Genomic DNA, 22318 nt, shown 5'->3' with positions numbered 1-22318 from the left:
CATTGCAAATCCTTTGATGTGACTATTACGAATGATCACACTTCGATATCGATGCTGAAACTAAATATTGTGCTGCCCTAATTTATACATTATGTGCACAGTATTACACACCATTATAGGGACTTAAACATGGAAACAAAAAATAAGAAAGATTCTATCTTTAAAAGTCCTATGTTTGTATTTTGCACTTTATTTAACAATATATTTACGTATATATATATATATATATATATATATATATATATATATATATATATATATATATATATATATATATATATATATATATATATATATATATATTTTTTTTTTTTTTTTTTTTTTTTTTTGGACCTGTAATCGTCAGTTTTTACACAAGATCATATACACATCATCACAAGTGAGAAATATAATCACATACGAATAGTATACTTTAAAATGTAAGAAAGAAATAGTACTTTACACAAAGTCCATATGTAGAAGCTATTAATTCATTGAATTTTCAGAAATGGTACTATATCATGATATATGTCGTTATCAGGATATGAGGTGACTTATATCAGGATATGAGATTTTTGTAATATTGCCCATGTGTGTGTAATTGTTTTTGTGGTGTTCAAGGGTATGTTACTCAGACTTGCTACTCATTTCATGCACTGCATTTGGCTACTAGATATTAGTGAAGTAGGTATATTTAGACAAAGAGAATGAGATGAAGGATTATCACCTAAGAGGTAATAAACTAAGATAAATATCACAACATGCATGCACTGAATGAAACTGAGCCATATTTAGAGAACAAGGGACTCGTTTATGAAGATGTGTGTAAAATGAACCTGCATGTCAATATAAGAACTTCCAAACATTCACAGTGAATGCTTTATAAGGGATTATTGCTCTTACGCAGACACAAACACACACACACACACACACACTTGTATGCTGCATGTAGTTTGCGAGGACTCCATAGACTGCATGAACTCTATACTGTAAAACATGCTTATTATATTGCTTTGCCCGACCCCCTATCCCCAAATCAAACCCTCATAGGAACCATGTGACAAATTTTCAATATCGAATACCGCATTAAATATGATTTTTTAATGCATTTTGATTTACGAGGACACAAGGCATGTCCTTAAACAACTTTAACATGGTCATATCAGTTTCATACCCATGTCATTATATAACTTGCCCTTGTAAACCACAAAAGAAAATACACACACACTTGTATATGTGGTTTATGAGGACTCCATAGGCATCATGTATTCTATACTGTGAAAAATGCATATTATATTGCTTCACCCTACCCCTATCCCTAAATCCACAAGGCATGTCCTTTTAACCACTTTAACTTGGTCTTTCCAATGTCATACCCATGTCATTATACAAATTTGCCCTTGTAAACCACAAAAACAAGCACAAAAACATTCTCTCTCTCTCTCTCTCTCTCTCTCTTTCTAAATGCATCCCACTTTAAAAATCCCACTTAACATAAAACAACAGCAGCTTTAACTCCACCTTACAGAATTGCTACATCTTTTTGTTGTTTAACAAAATGTGAGAAGTTACATTTTGAAATATCCTCCAAAAATAGAGATTTCTTTTTTAGTTTTTGAAATTTCCCATAACAACATCCGTTGTTGTACCAACCACAAAGCAAAGTGCCACCACTTTTATTTATTGACTTTTTTATGTTAAAAAGTCAAGTATTTATTGATGTTTTTGCTGCAGCTTCCGAGCTCTCCTTTTTTTTGCCAGTCTCTATTACCTCTGCCACTGCAGCATTCACAATGTCTCTTACTCTTGCTTGATCAAGCTTCCCAGGCTTAATGAGGATTTCTGAAGATTTATGTGGGGCTGTAGGAAGAATCTCACCGGAGGATCTGTGGTGCCTTCAACAGGTATTTTACTGCTGTTCTGCACCCATATCCCATGTGTCCCGGGGCAAGACTTGAGTGCTCCTCATGTCTGCTCCAGTGAGTCCCATTCAGGCTCTTCTAAATTAACTAGAGCCCTTCAACTGACATGGTGCCTGTCCTTGTCCTTCTGTGGGCTCGCTGAAGAGCCGGCTGGCTGCTTTGGATAAACATAAAAATCCTTAATGAAGGCTAAGTGAGCAGTACTGCTGTGTGTCACGGCTCGGTGACAGTGAGCTTCAGAGACTTATATCCTAAACTGTCCCTCAGGAGAGAGAGATGGAGGACAGATGGATGGATCTTGTCTTCTCATGTCCAGACAGTAGCATGTGCGTTCTTCACCACACTGTCTCCATAGATTTGGTATTAAAGCTAATGTTCATTAAAGCAGAGGACATTATATGCAGCTTATTGCAGATACATCATGATGGACATGTTTCATATTATATGTACTTTATTTATGCTATCCTAGTCATTTCTTCTGAGTATAATGTTAACTGAGGCTGTCAAGTTTCATAAAGAAAAGGAGTTAGGAATTAACATTTTAAATCAATGACAGTCTTCGCCTCCAGTGAGCTATAAATCACTGCAACTAGATTATTCAGTCAGTAAGCTGGCTGAATACTGGATCATTATGCTTTTTGAATCAGTCGTTCAGATCAGTTGATTCATTAATAAGACTCAATTCAAAAGAACAGAGGCTCACAAACTTTCATGTGACATCACATCAACATTTTGGTGGTTCATTTAGCATCATTCCTGTTTAAAGGTTAAAGTCAAAGTATACTACGGGTTTTGCTAGCATGCATATGCAACACAATGTAAATAATATACATACTATACGCTGTTGCACTTGTGCGCCCAAAACTTTTTCTAAGGTGCACCAGAACAAAAGTTAGGTGCACCCATTTTTTTCACATTTAACCCAGCAGTTTAAAAAAATGCTATTCATATAGGCAATATAGACTTGTAAATGATTAATTATCTGGTCAACTTAAAGTTCTTTATTTAAAGCACAATTCTACAAGAACAATAAATTACTACCGCTCTCACTATCTCTGGTTTAAACTAGGGATGCTCGTATTGACCATTTAACCCAGTGGTCACCAAACTTTTTTTGCATAAGAACCCTAACTTCTTGCTGAAAGGCAAGATCTATCCATTAAAAAAAAGACAAAATAATAAAGCTTTATTTCCATTAGCATTTTCAGCGTATGACATTAAATTTAACATTTTGTACTATGTAAAAATTGTGGGGTGGGGTTGTTAGGTTGCTAGGCGACTATCAACCGTTTTTTCAGAGGATGACTAGCTGACAAAACATTGCTGTCTCTAATACAAGTTTTATTTATGGAGAAAATTACAAAACATTGCAATATTTGGGTGTTCTGTGTTGGTATGAGATAATAAGTCTACTGAAATGTGTATATTCCATACAAGCTGAAGCTGATCAATCAGTTTTGTGCACCTCCATTGGAAATAACAAACTTGTGCAAACTCTAGAAGAGACACAATATGCAAACGGCCCCTAAAAGGCCGCCGTCATTTGCGATCTCCAGCAGTTGACCTTTTTGCACAGACATGGTGGATGAACCTGGTTTGTTGACAAATAGGTTGCGGATCTATTCCTTGGGATTTCGTGGGTCCTTCACTGGGCCTTTTCCCCCTAGCAAAGAAACTTTCCAAAGACGTCTGTTTTTTGCTAATTTTTCTGCTTGTGGGTTAAATTTGGCGTGCTCAAGTGACCGAGATGTAACCGAGAGAATACAGTTAGTTTTTCAAAATAAAAGATTTTTCAGAATAAAAGATCATTCAGACTCAGATATTAAATAAAATGGAAATGATTAATGATTTCTTTTGCGATCCGTTACTAATTGATCCATGGATCAGTAACGCTCCGTAGATCGGTGGTTAAGTGCCACTGCTCTAGAGCCTTGGTTCATCCAAACAACTAGCACTCAAATTACACCAATTTGCAATAACAGAAAACTCCATTCTGAGGTGTTTAAGGAAGACAGAGAACTTTTATTGCCCTTAGCTTATAGTAAGAAATTGTTAAGACATTTAGCAAAGTTAGAAGTTTATAGTACTCATATGCTCAGCACCTGTGTTCATGCAACATGGAGTAAACTTTGGAAAGCTATGCCTTTGGCTGTGTCATCACGATATGCTATTGTGTCAAAAATGTAAGTATATTTTGGGTCAAGCTTTGGGTCACAGTTCTTTGCATGCAGAAATTGAATGGATACAATTCATTATAAAGTACTTGGATAATTCAAAAAGTACACTTTCAAAGTAGGCATTGTTTTAATGAAGACAATGTGCTCTGAATGTATCTTTTGTTGGGCTCATGCCTTTACATGAAATGAATTCACAGGTCAGAGTTCAGCTAACCTGAATTTTGGAATGCAGTGAAGTGTGAAATAACTTTGCATGAGCTCACTTTTCCAGCTTCAGTTTCAGCGTTTGAATAGAAGTCGAGGGAATGAAAGGAGTAGTGTGATATTGACAAAAATAAAATCTCTTTATTTTAGGGGAATTTGTTTGATGGCGATAATTAAATTATATTGGCCCCTTGGCTTGTTTTGGCCCTTTTACTCACACTTATCCCTGATGTTTAATGCCTTGTCTTGTGTCTAAACAAAGGGCACCAATGTGAGTTTACAGACCAACACACAAAACAGCAGGTGTCAAAGCTGCATTTAAAAATGCCGCTGTTTTTTTTGTTTGTTTGTTTGTTTGTTTGACGTGCCGTGTTAAAAACTGGCCAATAAGTAAGTATGGCGATTTTGTTCATGTGCCTTGAGCTGTTGAAGTTACAGTAAAACATGACTTGGTGGCGCTCAAGCCCAAACCTGTCTAGCTTGTAACTTTTTCCTCAAATTTGGCTAGGTGTTTGTGTGCTGTATAGCGGGGATGCTCATGTGCTTATGTGATAAATACAGAGTAAAGGATGATGGTGACTTCTTGTGCAGTGCCAACATGTGTACAGGGGTATTTCTGGCTTTCAGTAAGTACCATGTAATTTCAGGGAGTGATTTTGATTCTTTACAAGACCTTAACAAATTTAAGAGACATAATAATCTTAAATCCTTAAAAGTTTTTAAAATTTAGATTAAAAAAAAAATGTTTATACATTTATATGTATTTACATATGTTTTATATCATCTTTGCATCAATTTACAAAAAGCAAATTACCAATTATGTGAGGCATTTGTTATACAGCGTCTGTTGGCAGGACAGTAAATGTGACGTTTTTCTCTCTTCTGGCTGCCGTTATCAGCCTCACACATTTTTTTCCTTTTTCTGAAAGTCTTGATAACACCACTGTGGAGTTTTTCTTTTATTATTTCGGCAAATAGGATTCTAAAAAAATGATTTGTTGTACTCTCCCATTCACTGCGCTCTAAGTTTACCCAACTATGATGACTTCCGCTACTGAGGAAGCTGGAAATGTGAAAAGGGTCCATTGCCAATTAAAATACTTTGGTACTGTATGAATGCTGAAAAACATCTCTGGGAAAAAACACTGATGATAAGTGCGAGTGAAAATGGTCCCACAGTGCACAAGCCTTTAGGCCTGTCATAGATGAGTAAATCTGGCTCTTAAAACCAGAGTAAGTGGCAGTATGTCATCGACTTACTCAAAGCATTCATTCAAAAACAGATGATTCATTTAGAAACTAAACAAATGACTGCTATGTTTTATTAGCTCACTCCGTTCATACAAACACTGATTACTTTAGGAACAAAATAGTTTTGCTCCGAGATGCACTGTTTTACTCTGGCTTTGTGTTCAAAATGTTGCTTGCTCAAACTTGAGTGAAAACTATTGTTTAAAATCAATATCACATTTGTTAACACACTTATCTGCTGATGTTTAGGTAAAAACAACAGTTGTCTGTGGGATATTACTTAAAATATTGAATATTTTATTGATAATATTAAAACATAGTTAAAGGTCCAGGCAACGCAGTGGCGCAGTAGGTAGTGCTGTCGCCTCACAGCAAGAAGGTTGCTGGTTTGAGCCTCGGCTGGGTCAGTTAGCGTTTCTGTTTGGAGCTTGCATGTTCTCCCTGTTTGATAAGTTGGTGGTTCATTCCGCTGTGGCGACCCCTGATTAATAAAGGGACTAAGCTGAAAAGAAAATAAATTAATGAATGAGTTAAAGGTGCTGTATGTATGTTTTTGACTTTTCTAAAGCATAAAAATACCATAATATGTTTGCAGATATTTAAAAACATGCTAAGTGAACATTCCTGTTTATCTGAAAAACAATGCTGAAGTCCGTTATTCTGCTTTAATTATTCTGTTAGTCAGTAAACGTCTGTCTTTGATTGGTCTCTTTAACACGCCTAATGCCAGTTTAGCCAATTCTATTTCAGCTCTGCAGGTTGCCATGGTAAAAAAAAAACGTGCATTTCATTCTTTCAGTCATGAAGGCTCTCAAAGTATGCATCTGTGATGGAAAGTAGCAGACTCCAAAATGAGACACAGATTCAGAGTTCCTCATGAGGTGGTTATTAATTAGCAAATAACTTGAATTTTACGAACATAAACATTAGGTGATCAGGTTACATTGTAACCCCCGTGCCCTAACAACATGCTACATGATGAGATACAAAGTGATAAGCAAATTGACTATTTGCATCAGACGAAAATCAAATACAGCCATTCAGAAGCACAGAATAATGCATATACTGCACTCCAGCAAAATGGTAAGGTTTATAATTTAATTAATACATTCTGAACTTCTACATTATACAGTACAAATACATTGAATTGTAACATTATTAAATACAGATGTTGAATCACTGATATGTCTTGCTTGTACCGAGTCATAATAGTTAAATTTCAAACAACTTATTTTATTTTCAAGATCTGAGGTAGAGGTCTGCATTCCATAAACTTCCAAATAAAACACTGTAGCATAAAGGAACTCTGGTGTAATTTGAACAGGAGAGGGCGGCCTAACTATATAGCGCTATCGAGAGAAAGAGTGTGTGCTCCTGTTTGTGTGTCGCTTCTAATAGGCTAATTGGACTGTAACATCCAGCTGGGTGTTTTTTGGGAGGCCTATTTAATCGCTATACATTCTTCTGTGGCCCAATATGTATAGAAATAATGGTGATATGATATATGAAAGACCATCGGTAGTTGTCAAATATATTGAGTGGATATGTTTGTAAATCTGACTTTGAAAGAGTCAGTGCCTCACCAGCCACAAACCTCACAGCACGTCATGCGGCACTCATTTCCCATCACAAAGGGGCAAACAAAACTGACTTTTAGCTTACGATCCTACACATCCACAGCCTACACTTTTAGCTTACGATCCTACACATCCACAGCCTACACTTTTATCTGTTATCTCTCTCTTTTAGTAGTGCCCAATTTTAACATGAAAACCGGATCTAAATTTAGTGGGTACAGTTTGATAGGGTAGAAAACGGGCGAGTCATGCAGCGGGTGAACAATGACCGAATATATTGCTGGAGCTGTCAAGTCCGGTTAAAATTACAGTCCCGCGCAGATCTCTAATCTGAGGTGAACTTTCTGTTGCTGCTTTCAGTAGTATGGCAATAAATATTATGTAAAATGGCATTCAAACTCACACTGTTAGCATCAACACTAAATAAGCACATGTGAGGTGATCATTGTCAGTTTGTCCTGTTGTCCTACTGCAAGAAATAGAAACCGTTACTAAAATATACAATTTCAGGTGATGGTTAGAACAAAAACTTCTTTTAATATAATAAATAATTCTTCTATTGCGTGCTGTTGCTTTTATTTAGAACACGATTTAAATTCTTTAGGCTCCATAGTCAGGCTTACTCCTGTTGATGTCATCAATCTGGCAACCTGCGCTTGCGTGTGTTTTTAACCAGCCATGCAATACGTTGTTCAACCACTGGGTGTCAAACTTACCTACTTTAACCCACCTTTAAAATAATAGTTATGACATTATTGTAGACCCCTTTGTGTGACTGACCCCTTTGGTCATAAAAACTATGATATGGTTTAAAATGCCTATTTTATTTTCACCAGCATATTAAATAGTGGGAAAGGTAGTTTGATCTAAACTAGTCAATGATAAATCTGCTTTGTAACAGGTGCTCTATAGGTCTCACACACTCCGCATTAGCATTGTGCACACATCATATGCATGAATATTTGATTACTCAAATGCAAAAACACCTCTCTTCAGATCGTCAGAGGAGTTCAGCTACAGGACTCGACCAAACAGGCGCCTCTGCTCTCCTTGGAGGCATCTGAAAAAAAGTATGCAAGCTCAAGCTTTCGTGGTTCCTCTGGCCCTTGAGGTGAACAAAACCACCATAGCTCATTTCGGAGAAGGCACTGATATGATTTTAGGCAGATGGGAGCCTTTAGGGCCCTAATGGCTGATGATAAACACTAAACCCACCCTTCATCCCATAGGGCATGTACAAATTCAAGTCCATTAAATTTGGCCCGCAACACCTGCCAGGGGAGCAGCTTTATGCACTTAGGTTTGTTAGTGCTGGGTCTCTATCTGTTTGTTTTGTTTTTTGAGCTATTGATCAGCGGCTCACCACCTATGACTCTCTCTGACCGATGTATGGGCCACCAGACATTAACATTAATTTTGAATGCACAGTTTAAGCGACTAGCGGCAGAGACCTGACCATTAGCACGAGCAGCCCATGTAGCTCAGGGCTTTGTTATTTGGCTTTACTACTGCACCGCCATGCAAAAAGCTCCAGCACCCTCCATGAATAATTGACAAACAGCCAGAGACCATTAAGCCGCTCTTCCATAAGGAAAGCTCCGCATGACCTTACAAATGCGTGTGTTTGTGTACTTGCAACAAGGCGAGAAAAGGCCAGCGTGTTTGTTTGTGAGATGCAAAAAAGTCCACTCTCTACGTGATATATGTGGCTTCTGCTGTCATATAGCTGCTGCTGTCGAGTAAAGGATGTGGCAGTAGCCGTGTTAAATTATCTCTTTCATCTCTCTAACCCGGCCGCTTATAGACAGCGCAGTGATTTGTGTTGCTGTTGGAGCAGTTACTGTACATATGGGCCGTGGGCGGAGAACAAACATTCAATGTACTCCAGCTTCTATGGGAAATGTGGGATTATGAGAAAGTTGTTCTTGATTAAATGTGTCGTTCGGCTGAGACATGGTCTAGCGGCTGGCACATGTGCTCGTACACATGTGGGCGATGTGAGTTCGATTCTGGCTCCCATTGTGTTCCTTTTTTGTTCCTTTCATCGTTTACTCTCATTTTTACACCTTTTTTTGGAAAATGAAGTGGCAAAAAGACCAAAAATAAAACGAGGAAATTGGTGTAATGCAAAGACATTTTTATGGCAAGATTTATTTAAAATTAAGGTTGTTTTATTGAATGTGTACGTTAAAGGGCTCCTATTTAACCCTTTTTCAAGGTTTAACACAAGTCTTTAATGTCTCCAGAATGTGTCTGTAAAGTTTCAGCTCAAAACACCCATCATATTATTTATTATACCTTTTGTTGCCCGCTCCTTTGATACTAGTTTTCCCTGCCCACCATTCCCACGTGCCTGTCATGCTGTGTTCACACCATACGTGGCACACGCAGATAATATTTGAGTTTACTCGCTCCATTCGCGTGTCACAATCCGCTTTATTTGTCAAAATCCCCATCATCCAAATTTGCTTCAGAACAGTCACAACTCAAACAGGTTACGCGTTAAGAGTGTCAAGCGCGCAAAACGTTTAATTCGGGTTGCGCTCTTCGCGCATATCACGCCATTTACACTGCGCCATTGGCGCAATTCGCGCCGCAGTATGTCTATTCCCGCCTTTGCATTGACTTAACATTGTAAATCACTCACGCTTGACACTTTTTCCGCGTCTGGTGTGAACACAGAATCAGAGTATCCCTCAATCTCCGGCTCGGCTGCATCAGATAAACAGCACAATGACAGACATGAAAGAAGCAGATCTCACGTAAAGTTTGTAAGAAATACTACAGTAAGAACTTTACCAGTGATTATTTGATGTATTTGTTGTGGAGTTAATTCAAGCCTTTGTACAAAATAATCCTGATTTAACATCCACAAAACAGGATTAAAGTATCTTTTGTAATTTTACTGACATGCGACTGTAGTGATAAAGTAAATACAGTTAAATCGCTGTAATTTATTACAAACACACACTGTTTTTAAGAAAACTCACATTTAATGATGATTGATGATCATAGAGAGCTAAACAGATCTTTTAATCCCAGTTGCTTTGTGCACATCCTTATATGATAATACGTGTTACTACGGAGACATGTTAATGCGCGGCTGTCTATCAATTCGGTTGGCGGGAAAATCACACTCCTATGTCACGTTACGATCTGCCTCAAATGGGAGGGATTTGGATCCTATTAGAAAATTTAAAAAAAAGACACTTATTGTCTTTATATCACCCCAATATGACTGAACACACTATACTTACACACAGTTCTGTCCAAACAGCTTACAAAATATGATTTTTATTGTAGGTGACCTTTAAAGTTAGACCTGCAATGTATTGGATATTGCAATATGAATACATTTTCACAATGAATGAATAGCTCTATTTTGCAGTTTTCTGGGGAGTCTAACATTATTCAGGTGCAATGAAAAACAACACAAAAAAAGTTTTTTTTTTTACATTGGCATTGTCTCGTTTCTAGTCCAAATATCGAACAATCATTACATCAAGTAAAAATATTGTGTTATTTTCACCTTCAAAAGAAATAACGCATAATAATTCAAATGATAAAGCAGTGACTCTACAAATCACATGTTCTGTAGCTCCTTTTCAACTATATTTCAGACTCAACATTGAATATCTTGCGATATGACTATTGCACATTGCGATATCGATGCTGAAAGGATATATTCTGCAGCCCTAATTAGAAGCTTTCTAATATTACGGAATAGTTCACCCAAAGATGAAAATGTACTTATCATTACTCATCCTCAAGTTGATCCAAACCTAAGAATAGATATTTTGAAGAAAGTTGGAAACATGTAACCATTGACTTCCATGGTATATGTTTTTCTATTATTGAAGTCAATGGTTACAGGTTTTCAGCTTTCTTCAAAATATCTTCTTTTGTGCTTAACATAAGAAAGAAACTGAACCTACACTGTAAAACCAAACAGTCAACTTTATCAAATGAAATGATTGTAGTTAACCCAAAATTGACTGAAAGTTAATTTTACTCATTTAAAAAGAGTTTCGAACTCAGTGTTGAAAGTAATGAGTTAATTAAATACCTCATTACCTCACCTTAAATGAAGTAAGTTCACAGTACTCACATAGATTGCTTTTTTAACTCTAATGGTTTGTTGCAATCAATTTCCTCAAACTTTTTTTTTTAGTTGCCTTAACTTATTGGGTTTTACAGTACTCAGTTGCTTTGAGTTCTCTTCATTTATTGGGTTTTACTGTGCTCAAAGTGCTTATTTTACTCAATGTATTAAGTTAACAGTACTCATTAGGATTAGCTTTTGAACTTAAATGGTTTGTTGCAGTCAGTTTCCTCACAGTTTGAGTAACTTTTTGGGTTTTACAATGTAATTGTAGTTGTTGATATTGTAGTACTACTAATAGCTTCACATCAAGTGTTGCTTGCTAAGCAAGTCAAACATAACAAAAGAGAACCTATTTTTATATTTCAGTTGTACGTCTATATTTTGTAAATACAACTCAAGTAATTAAGAGACAATTTTTATATTAACATTTTAATTATTTGGTTTATAGATAGACCCATGATAGATTTGTCATCAATACGTTGATTACAATTAATACTTGAATTACAGAAATGCGGATCTTATTTTTAGTTTTTTTATATCATCTTTGAATTATTGAGGTATATTTTTACACCAACTATTAATAATCTGTTTGCAATTGAGTTTAAATTTGGAAATGGATTCATGTGATTCATTAAATCCTAAAATTAATCACCATATCCTGAAATAAATCAAACAAAAAATAGATAATATGGTAATCATTTATGGCTAAATCAAATTATGATCCTCTGTTCTACTGCCACCACATCCTACTGTTGTCGGTCATCTTAAATCCGTTCTCTTACAAAGCTTACAGATGCAAATCTCACCTTAAGTGTGTGTCAGCTATGTATCATAATAGGGATTCATACCAGTTAGTGTGAGTGCAGGCTGACTGTGTGTTTTTGGCATGTGTTGGCCATAGCAACTGGCGAACAGAGGATGTTATTTTCTAGAGAATGGCATGACGCATCCACTGCCAGGCTGTCAGAAATGGCTTTTCCTCCTATCTGCGTCTACGTGTGTGTGCGCTTGCATTTTTCTGCTTTTCAATGAACGATTTTTTGAGTTTTTCCACTGAAGAAAGTAACTGCGGCAAAGAAAGAAAACAGTCCTCTCTGTCCTGGGAAGCAGTAAATCTATTAATCATGTTGCAGCCCAAGTGCAATTCCAATGTAAATGGATTAGAGAAGTGAAGGACTGCATCAGCCAGGGAGTTGAACAATGAAATGTACAGCGGAGCAGCTTGCCAGTATAAATGGACTTTGTGGTGCCTGGGGAGAGAAGCAGGTCTCTAACGCTGAGGCTGAGGTCGGGGAGGGTGTGTGATGGGAAGGTGAATTCAATAACTCACGGGCCGCTGTTGTTCATGCATTCCAGGAAGAAAAGGACTCGACGTTTTACATTTCAACATTTTTAGATGTTTGTTATTATCTTGGTATTACCTCAAATCTTTCTTTTTTTGTTTGTTTTCATTAAAGGGGTCATTCTTTTTTCTGCTTTTTTACTGTACAATGTTTCTGTTTGACAATAAGAAAAATCTGCTAAAAGGCTCAAGTTCCCTTCAAACTCTGATTGTAGCGCTGAGATTTCTTCTCGCAAGGCATGACTAAGGGGATGAGAACTGATCGTTTCACAGGTTTCACAGATCGTAGATTTTGTTACACATGTGATTTCTTTCCAAGCTGCTGCTTATATTCACAGAAATAACCAACATTATATACATTTTATAAACCACTAGTACGCTTATAACAATTGTTTTGTAAAAATTAACATGAGAATAATTTTAATTTGTAAAAAATAATTGTTTTAGTATATCAAACCACCACAAATAATGATGTTCATTTATACACATTGCATGATAAGTTAAAATATTGACACCCAAGGTTATTATAGGTAACGAAAACGAATGTAAAAATGAAATCCAAAATTTAAAAACATTTTTGTTAAATGAAATAAAAATAAAAACGAGAGTTTTTTTTTTTTTTTTTTTTAACTAGAACTAACTTAAACTGTATTGTAACTGTATAACGGAAACTATATAAAAGTTTAGCAAAAACATCCTTCGTTTTTATCTATGTAAATGTATTTAATGCAAGCCCACTGTATGCATTTGGAAGAGTCTGTAATCCTGATGCCATTTCCGCGACAAAAACAATGAGAGGACATGAGAGCAGAACAGTGACAGAATTAAATACGACCAGAGGAGATATTGTATTTATTTAACACATTTGTACCAAATTATGTGTTTTATTTTTGTATTAGTGATCCTGATCGCAAATGAATTGTTCTTTTTACCCAGATCTTCTAAGTGAACCAGTTGAACTAGTTCACCAAATCGACTGAAACATTTGAAACGATTCGCATCTCCAGTAAGCACTTCTCCACAAACTACTTACTTTTTAAAATGCCTGATCCATCCCCCACCAATTTCTCCAATTCATTCATTAATTAGAACAGTTGCCTCCACAGCCTACATTCACTTCACAGAAATATTTTATATAATATAATATAAGTGAGACATGTTTATAATGTTTATTTAGAGCTAGCTTTGCCATGATATATTATTTTATATCTCCACAATGTAGTTTTGACAATGTCAGTCAAAGTCAGGTACACTTTGATTACTGCTTAAATTTGAGTTTTTGCTAAGTTTTTAATAATTTTATGATTATTTTCCAGAATTGTCTGTTTATGTACGACTATAGGTGTGATTTTAGTTTTGGTTTGATTTATTTTATAACAAACAAATAAAAAAAAAATTATGTTTTCTTGACAATTACAGCTAAAATAATTCATTTAAAGGTCGCAGTGAAGTGTGTATATCTTATTCATCATTTGGCATAATCTCAACTGAAACACAAAGAGAGGGCGGGACTTACAGTAGCTCCTCCTATTTTTAAAAAAAACTGCCTATAGCGTTTGGTTTTTACCACAGCTGGTCGAGCTCAATCCTCAAGCACATCAAATGGAAAGAAAACAAGAAGCGTTTTTGAAGGGGGCGGGGGATGTCAGATAATAGAGAGCCTTTAATTGGACAATATTTAATGAGAAACTTAAGTATGAGGTGATGTGAAAAACAATCAGTCAATCTTTGGATGTTTTTATCAGGTTTATATCTTCTGCATGCAAATTGTGTCAATTGGAGCACAGTAGCTGTTAGATATCCTTAAAACTAACATACTGAAATCTAAAAAAACCCTTCCCTGGACCTTTAACAGTTGATCTTAGTTTACTTTTTCTTACTTTCAAGCAACATGTTTTATTTGATAATTTTTAGCTACCTTAATAACCCTGGACTTCACGATTATTTTATAAGAAGTGCTGTGCTGTGCTGTCACAACTCTGTTAGTGCTGTTTGAAGAGGCAGGTTGGGTCATTTACTTGGTTTGACATGTGCACATAAAGACACACTCACACTCCTAAGTGTGCCAGCTCGAGTCTTGTTGCTGGTTTGGTGTCATTGTTTGATGTTTTGAGGGATTATAGGCTGAAGGTGTTTTGCAGTGGATCCACACAGCTCTCTGATGTGGGCCGGCAGTGGAGCTGACAATCCCCTGTGTCTTGGCTGAAGAAAGAGATTGAGCATTAGTAATCTGTTTCCCATCTGGAGGCAGTCCTTCTATGAGGGAAGAAATAATAAAACAGGGAACATGGCCTCAGTGACTCTTCGACAAGACTTCAGCTTAAGTCATTTTTCCCAGAGAAGAGAATGAAAAAAAGAATGAATAAACTTGTAATGTGGTGATTATACAGTAGAAGACACTTTACTTATATGGAAATATGTCAGGTGGGATCTGTGGAAACTGTACCACTACAGAAGGTACATGAAATCAAGAACAAAAGCAAAAATATATGAAAAAAAAACATGTTTTGGCTTGAAAAACACATTGCAGTTTTTTTCTTTTATATATTTTATATATTTACTTATTTTGCAGAGTAACATTTATTATATTTATGACCAGAAGTTTATATTATATTATGTTATATTATATTATATTATATTATATTATATTATATTATATTATATTATATTATATTATATTATATTATATTATATTATATTATATTATATTATATTATATTATTCTTCTTAATTGTACTGTAAAATGCAATGGTGCTAATAAGCTATGTACAAATCAAACAAGACACAACACATTCCCGTGTCCCGTGAAGTGCTTTGAAATGTGCATTTTTTTCCCCCGATGTATAATGCAATCTTAACTGAAACATGAAGAGAAGGTGGGATATAGTGTAGCTCCTCCCCTATTTTTAAAGCAGCCAATAGCGTATTGTTTTTATCAATGCTTTGCCATTGAGAGTGATTGAGCTCAAGTGCTTCAATTGAAAAGCAAATGAAAAGGGTCTTAAATGGGGTGGCACATGTCTGAAACTAAAGAGCATTTATTTAGTCAAGATTTCATGAGAAACAGTATATTGAGGTGAAGTGAAAATAATCATTGCTCCATATACCTGTTGGCAGATGTGGCAAACTACAAGCTTTACATGTTTACATCAGTTTTATATCTTTTAAACATGAATTTTGTCACTGTTTTGGAGCACACTAGCTTATCGATCTCTTAAAAATGAACAATACTGATACTAACATCTATTTGATTTCATGGGACCTTTATTGAAAATTAAACTAGAACACACATTAGAACACACTAGAAATTGGATTGAATCCTGATAATCAGTGTGTGTGTGGGTAGAGTAGTATGCTTAATGTATTGTCAAGAAAAATAACAGTGCACACTGCATTTGAATTTTAAGAAGTAATATGACCTACACATGTTCATGTCAGGCTTTATTAGATTGACCCAATATTTGTTGTTCCCATTTGCTATAATAATAGAACAATGATGAGCGCCCTGCACATTTTCCAGGTTTCTTAGAAAAAGGGTTCATCTGATCTCTTTGTAAATATAAGAGGTAAACAATTTCCTTCTTACACAGAAGCCACTCCTATGTGTTCTTTCTAAATAAAAAAATGAAGGGCTGGATTATCCATGGCTTTGTAAATATTTCATCTCAGACATATGAATAATTTACCCAGGGTGTGACATAATGCCTGATTCATTTTTAATATCTCTACAAATTTGAGTCCACACACATTTTATGATAGAAGAAGCTTATTTAGCAGATTTTGCTGTTAGAAAGTGGGACGTGCTCTATGGGATGCAGTAAAAACTAGACTATAATTATTTATTGGGGTTCAGTAAAACCGCTAAGTTATTTTACATCAGCATAAAGCTGTTGAAGCTCTGCCAGGTTGTGCTGAAACATATACGTCTAGATTAGCAAATCCAGAAACATCAATCTGTGTCACTGTAGCTTAATCATATACAAGGGTGGTGTGTGGAATATGAAAAGTGATGCATTTGGAGGATGATCTTGGGGAATTAAAGGCCGTTTATTTGCAGCATTTCCCACAGCCTAGCTGTGTGATCTAATTAGGCCCAATTAGACCTCTGTGGTAAGACTGTAAAACCTAAAGTGTGCATCTTTTTATGCACAGTCATATGCAGTACACTATTTAACAGCGTGCATGAACACAAGCACTCAACACATGCTGCTAATTTAATCTCTGGTCAGCACCTGCATTTAGGTTAGGGTTAATTCAAAATTAACAGTTACAAAAATGAAAGCTGAAATATTTAAAAACTTTTTATGTACTAAGTGCTACAGTTTACTGGTAACAAATAAAATACAGACAGCCAACACGTGCATATGTTTGTTTGTGTGTTTGTTTGTGTGTGTGATACAATAACGATAATATGAGGATAATTGATTAAAAAAAGAAGAAACAAGAATGGAGGATGAAGAAGGTGATTAAACAGTAGTAGAAGTAGTAGTTGTTGTAGCCGTCGTACTAATACTAGTAGTACTAGTAGTATTCATAGTCATCGTAGTAGTAATAGTAGTATTCATCGTTTTATTAGTCGTAGTCATCATCACAGTAGTAGTAGTTGTAATCGTAATAGAAGTCGTAGTAGTCGTAGTCATCTTAGTAGTAGTAAAGTCATAGTCGTAGTAGTCGTCATAGTAGTAGTCACAGTAGTAGTCGTAGTCGTTGTCGTAGCAGTAGTAGTTGTCGTAGTCATCGTTGTAGTAGTAGTAGTCATCATCATAGTAGTCTAGTCGTACTCGTCGTCATCGTTGTAGTATAGTCATAGTAGTAGTAGTAGTAGTATTCGTCCTCATTGTCAAAGTAGTTGTTGTCGCCGTGGTAGTACTTGTCATTGTTGTCGCAGTAGACGTAGTCGTCGTAGTAGTAGTAGTCACAGTAGTAGTAAGTAGTAGTATTCATCATTGTCGTTGTAGCAGTAGTTGTAGTCGTCATTGTAGTAGTAGTAGTAATAGTAGTCATAGTAGTCATCATCTTCGCAGTAGTAGTAGTAGTAGTCATTGTCATAGTCAAAGTAATGGTAGTCGTAGTCTTAGTCATTGTTGTTGTCGTAGTAGTAGTAGTAGTAGTTGTTGTAGTTGTAGTTGTAGTTGTTGTCATCACCGTAGTATTAGTAGAAGTAGTTGTCATCATTGTCGTAGTATTAGTAGTTCCCGTAGTAGTAGTTATAGTCTTCGTAGTCGTTGTCGTAGTAGTAGTTGGCGTAGTAGTAATCATAGTCATCGTCGCTGTAGTAGTAGACTTAGTACTCATCATCATAATTGTTGTAGTAGTAGTGGTCATAGTCTTAGTTGTAGTATTACTCGTATTATTAGTAATAGTAGTAGTATTCGTCGTAGTAATAGTCATCGTTGTAGTCGTAGTCATTGTCGTCTTCAATGAATCAAAATTGACAGAATTGAAGGCTGGGGAAGATGACCATTTTGTTTGTTTTTGTGCTAATTTGAAAAGCTGAATATCCAGTAAAACCTACTGACTACCTGCAGTCATTTCAGATTAAACTGATTAAATGGAATTAACAATGAGTAATTGATTTATCAATCTAATAAGGTTAGATTAATTGATTTTTAAAATAATCTGTTGTAACAGCCAATTTACAAGCCTGACTGATGCCATAATCGACAATAAGTTGCTTAATTACACTAGTAATCATAAGAATAAACCATTATTTAGATAATAAATTGTTGCAGCCTAACTGGTGGATTAATCATTGATTAGTCACTTGAGTGCTCTAATAATCATTATTCAATAATAATCCTAGCTTAATTGATTATTAAGAAGTTTGTTATCAGATCACTGACACAATTCCTTTTTTATACAGTGTAGAGAAATCCAAAGGCCTAACTGATGAAATAAACAACAATTTGTCAAGTAGTCATTCTGATGATTATTGGATTTATGATTATCAACATAATCATTTGTTACAGCCTGACAATTGAGTAAATTTTTTTCTCTACAGGATCTAGAAATATCTACTAGTCAAAGCAGTGGAAAAATCAGTGATAGGTCACTTCAGTGCACTAATAATAGGACTACCAAGACAATTTATTTTCGCTGTTCTACTATTAATACACACTTTTTGCTCTGCAGGGTCGAGAGATCTACAGACCAGGTGATCAAGCCTGTCAACGTGGAGGCCTTATCTAAGTGGGTGGGCAAAATCCCTCTGGATGTGCAGCGGGACATGGCTGTCATCGCCCCCATGCTGGCCAGGCTCGGCTATGATCCCCACGCCAACCCTCCTAACTACGGCCGGCCCGACCCCCTAGTCCTGGACAACACCAGAAGGGTAAGCATAGTCACAAAATAACTTCTGTGATGACTTATTTCTGTTGTACCTTAAAGCACCTCGACCTCATTTTCCTTCATCCGCTACTAAATCATTTCGCTGCTATTATTAGATCACACGTTTGACATATTGGGTTAAAAGTGGTCCTCGAGCTAGGCTTTACGTTCTGAGACTGGGATCAGAGGATTTGGTATCACTTAGTTTTTGTGTTTTGTGCTTATTTTGACTTTCTAATCTAAGAATTAAAAGCGATTTACATAGCACATATCCTGCAGGGATGAGCAGCTCCATGTGTGAAATGGGTACTTAGGTGTGATTTGCACCTCTGGGAAAAATGCAGAGCATTTACAGTATGCAGATTGGAGAATCTGTGTGTGTGTGTGTGTGATCCATTACCGGTCCACTGGGTTTTTCTGTGTATTTTGTAACTGATTTTGAAACCATGTTTATCAAAATACATTCAGTTCATTGGGTTCAATACATTTTGAGTTAGAACTGGACTGGGGAGTTTACATTATATTTCTCAATTAAAAAAATATTAAAAATAGGGCAATACAATATACGGTTTGGATCGTATAAAATGAATGGAAACCTATGTAATGTCCCCACTTTTCACAAAAACAAACGTGTGTGTGTCCTTATTTTTTTTTTTAAATTACTGCATTTTTACATTTTCGGTTAACATTATAAAGCCTATTATTAAAATGATAGATAGACAGACAGACAGACAGACAGAGAAACAAACAGACAGACAATAGTTAGGCAGAATGACAGACTGGTCATTTTTTGGGTTAAAACTCTTGGTTCCTCTACGACAGACAGACAGACAGACAGACAGACAGACAATAGATAGACAGACTGACAGACTGGTAATTTCTGAGGTTAAAACCATAGACTGTAAAATATATGGACGTAGTATCCGTGACGTCACCCATAGGTTTCTGAAGAGCGCAAAAGAAGCCACAAGTAGGCACGACCAACCGTCGCCATTTTGTTCACGCGTCATAGCACCCACGGCGGTATACCAAACGAGGGCAAAGAGGCGGAGAGTGAGCAGAGCTGCTGGCATTTTGCTTGGACCTGGCAGACAGACTTTTCTTTGGGAGAAACGCTTAATACTTCATTACCTGCGATTCATTTGTGTTCTGACCACATGTGCTTGGATGTACACTATATCAATAAAGTGTTTAGACTTTTAAAAACACTGCTGTAATACATTGAGCCACTAAGTATTGTTCTTATGACGCTTTTCTACAGCAGGAACACGCGAAATACGTCCAAACACTTCAGATATAGTCTGTGTTAGTAAATGCAAGACTATTGATGAAATCCAGCATAACACTGTATGACAACGCTTCAGATGACTGTTCTAGAGCCTACAGCTAATCAATCTGACAGATTCTGGAGTGCATTACAGCTCTAAAGAACATTATAAATGATAAATGATCTTAAATAAAACAAATACATGTATTAGGATGGTATAAAAGTATATAATTTCACTCACCAGGGAAACGGAGAATCGATGAATTGCAGTTTTAGTTACTTCCGTATTGACTTCCCAAGGGAGAGCGGGAGGTTGCCGCTTGGTTAAAACTCTTGGTTCCTCTGTAACAGAGAGACAGATAGACAGACAGACACACAGACAGACACACAGACACACAGACAGACAGACAGACAGACAATAGTTAGGCAGAATGACAGACTGGTCATTTTTTGGTTAAAACTGTTGGTTCCTCTACGATAGAGAGACTGAAAGACAATAGATAGACAGACTGACAGACTAGTCATTTTTGGGGTTAAAACTCTTGGTTCCTCTGTGACAGAGAGAAAGATAGACAGACAGACAGACAGACAGACAGACAGACAGACAGACAGACAAATGATAGTTAGAATGACAGACTGGTCATTTTTTGGGTTAAAACTGTTGGTTCCTCTACGACAGACAGACAGACAGACAGACAGACAGACAGACAGACAGACAATAGTTAGACAGACTGGTAATTTTTTGGGTTAAAACTCTTGATTTCTTTACAACGGACGGACAGACAGACAGACGGACGGACGGACGGACGGACGGACGGACGGACGGACAGACAGACAGACAGACAGACAGACAGACAGACAGACAGACAGACAGACAGACAGACAGACAGACAGATAGATAGATAGATAGATAGATAGATAGATAGATAGATAGATAGATAGATAGATAGATAGATAGATAGATAGATAGATAGATGGATAGATGGATGGATGGATAGATATGTTTATATAATTATTATGTATTTTTATAATTATCATTTGTTTTGCCTAATTGACTACACTTATCTTAGATAAGACAGGCCATTAACTACGATGATTACAGTTGAATATCTGCCATTTTGGTGTTTGAGAGACCTGCAGTATGAAGATGAAGTGATTGTTCTTTATAATGAACCGAAGATTGATAGTCACTGTGTTGAATCCATCTTTCCATCATCGTTTCTCTCAGTTTATTGATTATAAATGATTCATGGTTCACTGGTGGATATAGACCCAGCTGTTGTCAAAGCTTGACAAATGTACATTCATTTACAAGCAGAGCTTGTCTATTGAACAACCATTTTAACATTAGCATTGCTTCCCATTAATCTTACTTTATTTGTTTGTGTAATTCCTTTTTATTAGTATAGAATATGGATATTTACATTGCCATCAACGCCAACTCTTGTCTTGTTTGCTAAGCTAAAGCAAACGTCTAATTTAGTCTATATATGCTGATAGTTCGAATCTGCTAGCTTACTTTTTTCATCGCTAACTCTGAAATATTACCTCAAAGTGTCCTTTTCTTCTCGCTCAGACAGGAAGTGTCGTTTTGATTAAGAAATTATGGTCTACATTCCTACATCAGCTGTATTACGCCACACTCACTCACAGCTGCTGTCCATTTGCAGCGGATAATGATGAAATCATATGCTAAATTATGGAAAAAAGAATATAAAATGTGGCCATTAGAGCCTTTAGGATTGATCATAATGGCTCCATGCTCTGTGTGCTCCTCGAGCTGACAGGTTTTGAGGTGCCGTGATTCACAGATGTGCCTGAGGGAAACATTTTGGGTTGTAGCATAGTCTACTTGAATCTGTTAAATTATGGATAGCGTGCCACTCGAGGAGGGTTAGGTGGTCTCGTCGTTCACAGTGACAGGCCAGATATACAGGTATATCTTTACTCCGTTAGTGTTTTTACATGTTGAAGCAAAACAAAGTATAGGAAAATTGCATGACTTAACAGAGTGCTGACTGTGGTGGAAAGGGTTTTTATGCTACTTGAGCAGTAAGCCACAGTCACAAAGAAGAGTGTGGCGTTTTTCTTTTCTTTTTTTTTCTTTTTTTCTGTCTTTTAAGGTCAGGAAGAGGTCTGTGTCAAGCTCTATCAATGTGTCAGTCCG

General features: G+C 36.3%; 2 protein-coding genes across 5 annotated transcripts in view; one reads left to right on the top strand and one right to left on the bottom strand.

Annotated features, from left to right (window-relative positions):
- LOC147833651 (uncharacterized) overlaps nt 1-22318 on the bottom strand; it is a 734785-nt gene that overhangs the window by 76753 nt on the left and 635714 nt on the right. The window lies entirely within an intron of this gene.
- The window catches only part of tpst1 (tyrosylprotein sulfotransferase 1), a 78620-nt gene that overhangs the window by 29926 nt on the left and 26376 nt on the right, over nt 1-22318 (top strand). For 2 of the 4 annotated variants that reach the window (XM_087282412.1, NM_131403.1), the window contains 1 exon segment: nt 18690-18888. In XM_087282412.1, the coding sequence (XP_087138538.1) occupies nt 18690-18888 (199 nt within the window). 4 annotated transcript variants of the gene reach the window in all.

Source organism: Danio rerio, chromosome 15 (genome assembly GCF_052040795.2).
Source record: "Danio rerio strain M-AB ecotype USA chromosome 15, GRCz13ab, whole genome shotgun sequence".
NCBI lineage: Eukaryota > Metazoa > Chordata > Actinopteri > Cypriniformes > Danionidae > Danio > Danio rerio.
The sequence above is the reverse complement of the archived record's forward strand: the minus strand, read 5'-3'. Positions and strand labels throughout refer to the sequence as shown.